General features: G+C 48.5%; 1 protein-coding gene across 2 annotated transcripts; it reads right to left on the bottom strand.

The window, feature by feature from the left end:
* Window positions 1–3,276: 3,276 nt before the first annotated feature.
* Window positions 3,277–6,291, bottom strand: LOC123159572 (HIPL1 protein). Of its 2 annotated transcripts, XM_044577399.1 has the most exons (7): window positions 6,111–6,291; window positions 5,871–6,028; window positions 5,017–5,781; window positions 4,718–4,934; window positions 4,290–4,459; window positions 3,970–4,211; window positions 3,277–3,843 (listed from the first exon to the last, which is right to left on the bottom strand). In XM_044577399.1, the coding sequence occupies exons 1-7, from the start codon at window positions 6,211–6,213 to the stop codon at window positions 3,444–3,446; spliced, it is 2,055 nt and encodes a 684-aa protein (XP_044433334.1). In that variant the 5' UTR covers window positions 6,214–6,291; the 3' UTR covers window positions 3,277–3,443. The 2 variants fall into 2 exon arrangements, with proteins under 2 accessions (XP_044433334.1, XP_044433333.1); XM_044577398.1 differs by having other exon boundaries at window positions 5,871–6,152.
* Window positions 6,292–8,961: the final 2,670 nt, after the last annotated feature.

Raw genomic sequence — 8,961 nt, 5'->3', positions numbered from 1 at the left:
AGAAGATAGAGAAAAATGAAAGATGTTCCATATGCTTCAGCCATAGGCTCTATCATGTATGCAATGCTGTGTACCAGACTGATGTGTGCCTTGCTGTAAGTCTAGCAGGGAGGTACCAAAAGTAATCCTGGAGTGGATCAACTGGACAGCGGTCAAGAACATCCTGAAGTACCTGAAAGGACTAAGGATATGTTTTCTCATATATGGAGGTGGACAAAGAGCTCATCGTAAATGGTTACGTTGATGCAAGCTTTGACACTGATCCGACGATTCTAAGTCGCAAACTAAATATGTGTTTATATTGAACGGTGGAGCTGTCAGTTGGTGTAGTTCTAAACAAAGCGTCTTAGCGGGATCTACATGTGAAGCGGAGTACATGCTGCTTCGGAAGGCAGCAAATGAAGGAGTCTGGATGAAGGAGTTCATATCCGATCTAGGTGTCATACTAGTGCACGGGTCATGAAAATCTTTTGTGACAATACTGGTGCAATTGCTAAGATCAGAGAGCTCAATCCATTCGGGATTTAGTCCAAGTGGGAGACATAGAAATTTGCAAGATACATACGGATCTGAATGTTGCAGACCCGCTGACTAAGCCTCTTCCATTAGCAAAACATGATCAGCACCAAGGCTCCATGGGTGTTAGAATCATTACGCTGTAATCTAGATTATTGACTCTAGTTAAAGTGGGAGACTGAAGGAAATATGCCCTAGAGGCAATAATAAAGTTATTATTTATTTCCTTATATCATGATAAATGTTTATTATCATGCTAGAATTGTATTAACCGGAAACATAATACATGTGTGAATACATAGACAAACAGAGTGTCACTAGTATGCCTCTACTTGACTAGCTCGTTGATTGAAGATGGTTATGTTTCCTAGCCACAGACATGAGTTGTCATTGATTAATGGGATCACATCATTAGGAGAATGATGTGATTGACTTGACCCATTCCATTAGCTTAGCACTTGATCGTTTAGTTTTATGCTATTGCTTTCTTCATAACTTATACATATTCCTATGGCTATGAGATTATGCAACTCCCGTTTACCGGAGGAACACTTTGTGTGCTACCAAACGTCACAATGTAACTGGGTGATTATAAAGGTGCTCTACAGGTTTCTCCGAAGGTACTTGTTGGGTTGGCGTATTTCGAGATTAGGATTTGTCACTCCAATTGTCGGAGAGGTATCTCTGGGCCCTCTTGGTAATGCACATCACTTAAGCCTTGCAAGCATTGCAACTAATAAGTTAGTTGTGGGTTGATGTATTACGGAATGAGTAAAGAGACTTGCCGGTAACGAGATTGAACTAGGTATTGAGATACCGACGATCGAATCTCGGGCAAGTAACATACCGATGACAAAGGGAACAACGTATGTTGTTATGCGGTCTGACCGATAAAGATCTTCGTAGAATATGTGGGAGCCAATATGAGCATCCAGGTTACAGTATTGGTTATTGATCGGAGACATGTCTCGGTCATGTCTACATAGTTCTCGAACCCGTAGGGTCCGCACGCTTAAAGTTCGTTGACGATATAGTATCATATGAGTTATGTATGTTGGTGACCGAATGTTGTTCGGAGTCCCGGATATGATCACGGACATGACGAGGAACTCCGAAATGGTCCGGAGATAAAGATTGATATATGGGATAATAGTGTTTGGTCTCCGGAAAGGTTCCCGAATTCACTGGAAGGGGTTCTGGATGTTTCCCGAAATGTTTGGGTACGAGAACACTTTATTTGGGCCAAAGGGGAAAGCCCACAAGGTTTTTGGAAAGCGCAAAAGGAAGTTTTGCGGAGTCCAGGGGCCAGACGCCAGGGTCCCTGGCGTACGCCGGGAACCCTGGCGTCTGGCCCTGGAGTCCGAGAAGGACTCTTGCCTTTCTGGTGAAAGCGACTTTGTGGAGGCTTTTACTCCAAGTTTCGACCCCAAGGCTCAACATATAAATAGAGGGGCAGTGCTAGCTCCAAAGACACATCAAGAAACACCAAGCCGTGTGCCGGCAACCCCGTCCCCTCTAGTGTATCCTCCGTCATAGTTTCCGTAGTGCTTAGGCGAAGCCCTGCGGAGATTGTTCTTCACCAACACCGTCGCCACGCCGTCGTGCTGCCGGAACTCATCTACTACTTCGCCCGTCTTGCTGGATCAAGAAGGCGAGGATGTCATCGAGCTGAACGTGTGAATGCGGAGGTGCCGTACGTTCGATACTTGATCGGTGCGGATCGTGAAGGTGTACGACTACATCAACCGCGTTGATAAACGCTTCCGCTTAGCAATCTTCAAGGGTAGGAAGATACACTCCCCTTCTCGTTGCTATGCATCACATAGATAGATCTTGCATGTGTGTAGGATTTTTTTTGAAATTACTACGTTCCCCAACAGGTAACCCCACGAGGTATCCCTTCACCATGAACAATCAAAGCAAGCAGGATGTAGGGTATTACTCCACAGAGGCACGAACTTGGGTAAAACCTTTGTGCGAACTCTGGTCCCAGATTTCCAGCTGCGCTTGGACCCCTACCAAGGGATCTAGCGGTATTTTGCACCACCACTCACAACATCTACAATTGGAACCCCCTAATGTCGCATCAGATTGTCCGGACACTACCCGAGCACTATTGCCCGGACAGGAGAGAGAAGAGAAAAATACACCCAACCGGACTCCCCACTTTGTCCCCATATGATCGGGCTGTCTTGAAATCCCCATATCCATACCAAATATGGGGAGGATACGGGGATGTTCGGGTGTGTCCGGACAACCCTCCACGTAGGATGCAGCCCACCCTGGATCATCTTTTCTCTTTCTTTTTTATTTCTCTCTCCATCTCCGCCAATCACATGCATTTGACCGGGCAATTTGAGGAGGATGTACGCGACATGGTTACATACATGCATAAAATGGAGGGCCAAAATGGACAGGCTCGGTCACTGACCGGTATGTCCGCGGACGTTGGGAGATCAATGTTAGCCAATCGTTGTTGTAGATGCTCTCACTTGCTTCGTGTAAAAATGGTTAACTAGAGTCAAAATCTTCGACCTTCACATATCAACTCACTTACACTTTCGCCCTCACTTTGTGTTGAAGGGTTAACCAAGATGTGCTATGCTTGTCCCTAAAAAAAGATGTGCTACGTTTGGAACCCAGGTGTGTATCATCTGCTCAGAGTTTTACTAAACTCTCGGTGAAAATAATCCCACCGTCCGAGGATTACACCATTTTCCTTTACAATAATGAAGAAGCAATTTTTGCGCAATTGGGCCCTAATTCAATCCATTTCGCGCAATATTTGACTCATAATTGGATAAATACAATTTAAAAATTTACACAATTGCACACATAGAGAGAGTACCCAAAATATACAACATCAAAACACCACAACCATATGGCAACTTTGCAAACCATTCTGAACTGAAAACAAATAGTTCTTCTCAAAAGCCCAAGCTCAGCAACACAACTAACACTCCTGTCAACATCGTTGTTGGTAGGGTGAAAGCTTGTGCATTGAATGCCGAGCTTGGCGACGAGGTAGGCGGGGGCACCCCTTCTTGCGTGGAGCTCTTGATTGGGCATGCGTAGTTGCAACTGCTGGGGTCGACCACCCTGTACACTCCCTTACTGGTGAGCAAGTATAAGTCCTTGGCGTTGTCCTCGCCGAAGGAGAAGATGTAGCCCAACGACGGCAGCGGGCTCTTGGCCGCGACGTCGCACGGGATCGGTGACGTCTTGGAGCAGCCGAATGTCAGTGGCGTCACATTGTACACCCCACTGTTCTCTGGCGTCTCGATCCCCGACCACATGGACTGCGCATACAGGTCCGCGTAAATGTACCTACACACATGCAAGGATAAGATGAAATCACACAATGCACACGCTTGTCACAATCACAAATTATGCCATGAAAGCAAGAACAATATGAGGTGGTGAATGAATTCGGTCGAGGGCTGTGATTATTACCTGCCGTTGAGGCACGGGTTAGTCATGGAGCGGTAGACGTAGCCGCCGATGATGGAGGCAGAGCCAACATTGTTGTTGACGGTGTTGTGGGCGTAACCCATGACCGGCATTATGGCGTTGATGGAGTCGACCGAGGTGTTCCCACCGGGAGTTGACAACGCCGGGTACGACTGGGGGCCCTCGAACACGCGCCACCCGTAGTTCCCGCCATTCACCACTAGGTCGACTTCCTCATACAAAGACTGCAAACTCACGCGGATTTCGTCACGAAATTAGTAACACGATTGTGGTCATAAAAGCATGGGGATGCCAGAGGTTACCTGGCCGACGTCGGCGCAGAAGAAGTAGGAGGGCTTCGTGGAGTCGAAGCTGCAACGCCACGGGTTCTTGAAGCCCATGGCGAAGACCTCCGGCGCGAACTTGGGGTCCGCGGAGAATGGGTTGTCCTTGGGGATACCATAGTTGCCCCAACTGGGAGTGCTGTTACCAGCTGCACGTAGTAGAAATTTGTATATGAAAAATTGGGCACTCTGACAGTTTGAATTTGAATATAAATGTGAACTATACACAGTTGCCATCAAATATAAACAAAAGTGGTACTGATGGGTTTCAGTTCAAAATCACTCTTGGTCACAGTTTCAATTGTTATATTCATGTTCCTTTTCAACAAAAAAAACCTGATGACTTTCAAACTGGATGAATTACATTTATTATTTATATAAAGTAATTTGAGTTTTAGTTGCCTTACTTGGCATGTTGTTGACGTCGATCCGGATGATCTTCCCGAGCAGGGTCCCCTTGTTCTGCGCGAAGTTCCACGGGTCGCCGACGCTGCCGCCGTCGCCCATCATGAAGTACATATAGCCGTCTCCCGGGCTGAAGAGGATCTGCCCACCGTGATGGGTCGTGAACGGCAGCCCGAGCGTCATGATCCGCCTCGCCTCCGTCGGGTTCGCAGAGGTCGCCTGAGGCAACAAACGGCCGCGCATCAGCACAGAAGCAAACACACACATCGCCGGACAAGAATTGACATGATGGCGTACGTACCTTCGAAGGCGAGCCGGAGGACGAATTGGCGGTGTACTCGGCGATCACGCTCTGGTACTGGCACGGCTGCGCGCCGTTGTCGGCGCCGAGCTTGGACGGGTCGCAGCCGATGTCGGAGTTGCAGGCGCACCTGCCGGAGCACGATGCCGATTGCGTTTTGTCGCAGCTGTAGGAGACGAAGAACCGTCCGTTCTTCGCGAAGTCCGGGTGGAAGGCCATGCCGAGGAGGCCAAACTCGTTGTCGAAATGCACCTCGTCGGTGATGTCAAGGAACGGGTTGGCCACGTCCAGCTCCAGCGGCTTGCCGGAGCCCTGCGGCGGCACGGTGGCAAGGAATACCTTGCCGGCCTGGTTGCTGAGGAACACGCGGTTGGAGCCATCCGGGTGCGCCGCCATGTTGAGGTACGAGCCGTTGCTGACGCGCTCCAGACACATACCGTTCACCGGCGGCGCGACGCGGGTCGCATTGAACGCCGCGGCCTCACCGTCGAAGCAGATGGACTCGCCGCCCAGCGCCCCGCAGAAGTCGCCCTCTGACTCCCACACCTCGGCGAGCTTCGGCGCCGATGCGCCGCCCTTGGGCGACTGGAACGGCGACCCCTGGATGGACACGTCCTTGCAGGTATCCCACACCTTTGCGCAGTACCCCGTCGCCGCGGCCACGCCGCTGACACGGCTCGACACGCCGGTGCTGTTGCATAGCAGTGGCACCGTCCGAGGGCTTGTCCCGACGGTGAAGAGCTCGCCGGCGTACGGGTTGCATCTCTGCAACACCAACATATCCCCATTGTCTCAGTGGCAGAGCCTTCCGTGCACATGGTAATTCAATCCAGCGAGTGAGCAGGAAACCATACCGCGCAAAGGATGGACTTGACGAGGTCGCCGCACGGCGTGCCTGAGATGTTCATTGCGGCAAACTGCCTCCGGACAGCGACGTCGTCCGTCGTGTTGCAGCAAGCAGTGCCGTTGTAGCCGCAGAAGGAAAGGGATCCGTTGACCGCCCTCGGGAACGCTGTTCGACATGATCGAAGCATAATAATCACAAACTGCTCGAAGAAACAACACAAAGAAGCTGCAAGAAATCGACGGCATACTCGAGTCCATGCACAGTTTCGCGCCATGGCTGTCCTGGAGGGCGAGGAGGAGGACAACGGCGGCGATGGATAGTATCGCGGTCGCCATCGACGACGACCTCATGGTGCCTCGGGAAGGAGGAGAAGGTGGGAACTTGCTCAGGTCAGAAATGGGGCCGACGACTTTATTGAGGCCTGAGGAGGCAGGAGTTGACCAAAGATTGGAATTAGCAAGGCAATCAATGGACGACATGCTGGATAATGGAGGATTGAGGAGGCAGGCGTTGACAAAATAATGGGATTTTTTTTCAGCCGACCAAACAATGGGATTAGCAAGACAATCAACGGACCACATGATGGATAATGACAACTACTGTATGTCCGTATTGAATTATATATATATATATATATATATATATATATATATATATATATATATATATATATATATATATATGGGCCATCCAAAAGGAATCATGTGAGATGAGCATTAGCATAAACTGCAATGATGGATTAAATTAAATTAAACGATAAAGCTAAAGGACGAACGTTCCCATATTATTTTGGATGAGGGTTGAATCAAACAACTAACTCGGCTAACTAATTATGTGTGTGAGTTTTACTAACTAAAATCCAATTTATATACGTGTGAACCACGTTCGAACTGAGCGAATCGGCGGTTGGGCCTAGTGACGGACCATTACGTTATAGGGTGTCATTAAAAAAAATCACCAAGATAGTTTATGAGCGCATCTCCAACACGGATCCCTAAAATGGACTCGGTACCCGCGCGTATAGTTAGGCTACTCAGGCCCTCCCCAAAGCTACATCTTGTACATATGCTAAGGCTGTCATGTAGGCAAACAATCTGATGTGGATGAGTAATAAAGAGGAGAAATGTGAGTTCGATGACCCAAGAAGAACCAATGCCAAGCACATGAACTTAGGCAAAAAAAATTAAATAAAAAAACCCACCAATGCATGAAATAGTTTAGTTGCTAAAGCATTAAATGAGGGGAGCTTAGCATCAACAAGTGAAACACCTATTTATTGTGGATATTGCTAAACTTTTTAATATGGTTAGCACCTTATCTAAGCATTTACGCATGGGAAGTGGCCTCATAGTGGGGAGTATCATATACCAGTATCATGCACATGATACTACTGTACAATACTATATTCATAGTGCACAGTATCATAGAGTAGTAGTATAATAGATGATCATATATATTGTCATGCATGACACAAAGTAATATAACATTTAACATGATACTGTATCTACCTGTGTTACTCTACCCCCCCCCCCCCCCCCCCTTTTCTTTAATTCTCTGCCACATGGACAGCCTTATATGGAGCCGGCCATCCAACCCTAGACATCAAACGCCGGCACACATTCCAAATGAAATTTAAACAATCCGAACGAAATTCATGCAAATGTACGATTTTCATTAAAACGGGACCAAATTCATTATATTGTCGACACATTTCAACTAAACAAAAGTGAACATCACTTCGTAACCTAGTCTAAATGTTTGTCGGCCGTGGCGGTGTCCGTGTCACACATCGTGACTTCTCCATGTCCAGCAAACTCACCGTCCTTGAGCCTAGGAAAGTGAAGTTGCTGGAGGCAAAGAATAGGATGTGGGGCACAACCTACTTGTGACCCAAGACGTGCCCACGTCCCATGCCCTACTTTTTTTCTCTAGATTCCACCGTGTCAGCTATGTCGAACATGGACGGGCGATCCTCGTGGTCGTTGCGCTGGGGTGTGAACCGTGGAGGTGGCGCGGCCTATTGGGGAACGTACCATGCAATTTCAAAAAAATTCCTATGTTCACGCAAGATATATCTCGGAGATGCATAGCAACGAGAGGGGGAGAGTGTGTCCACGTACCCTCGTAGACCGAAAGCAGAAGCGTTATGTTAACGCGGTTGATATAATCGAACGTCTTCACGATCCAACCGATCTAGCACCGAACGTATGGCACCTCCGAGTTCAGCACACGTTCAGCTCGATAACGTCCCTCGAACTCTTGATCCAGCAGAGAGTCGAGGGAGAGTTTTGTCAGCACGATGACGTGATGATGTGATCCGTGCAGGGCTTTACCTAAGGACTACGATGATACTATTGGAGGAGTAAATGGTGGAAGGGGGCACCGCACATGGCTAAGACAATGTTGTGCCTTTGGGGTGCCCCCTTGCCCCCGTATATAAAGGAGGAGAGGAGGGGCGGCCGGCCTATAGGGGGCGTGCCAAGGGGGGAGTCCTACTAGGACTCCCTGTCCTAGTAGGATTCCCCTTTCCTATTCCAGAGAGGCAAAGGGGGGAAGGGAGAGGGAGTAGGAGAGGGAAAGGGGGCGCCACCCCTCCCCTAGTCCAATTTGGACTGCCCATGGGGGGGGCTCCCCTTGTGGGCTCCCGTCTCTCTCCCCTATGGCCCATGTTGGCCCATTAGTCTCCAGGGGGTTCCGGTAACCTCCCGGTACTCTGAAAATCATCCGAAACTTCCCGAGACCATTCCGGTATCCGAATGCAACCTTCCAATATATCAATCTTCATATCTCGACCATTTCGAGACTCCTCGTCATGTCCGTGATCTCATTCGGGACTCCGAAGAAACTTTGGTCACTAAAACACATAACTCATAATACAAATTGTCATTGAACGTTAAGCGTGCGGACCCTACGGATTCAAGAAGTATGTAGACATGATCGAGACACATCTCCAATCAACAACCAATAGCGGAACCTGGATGCTCATATTGGTTCCTACATATTCTATGAAGATCTTTATCGGTCAAACCGCATAACAACATACGTTGTTCCCTTTGTCATCGGTATGTTACTTGCTCGAGATTCGGTCGTCGGTATCT

This window comes from Triticum aestivum, chromosome 7B (assembly GCF_018294505.1).
Source record: "Triticum aestivum cultivar Chinese Spring chromosome 7B, IWGSC CS RefSeq v2.1, whole genome shotgun sequence".
Lineage (NCBI taxonomy): Eukaryota > Viridiplantae > Streptophyta > Magnoliopsida > Poales > Poaceae > Triticum > Triticum aestivum.
The sequence above is the reverse complement of the archived record's forward strand: the minus strand, read 5'-3'. Positions and strand labels throughout refer to the sequence as shown.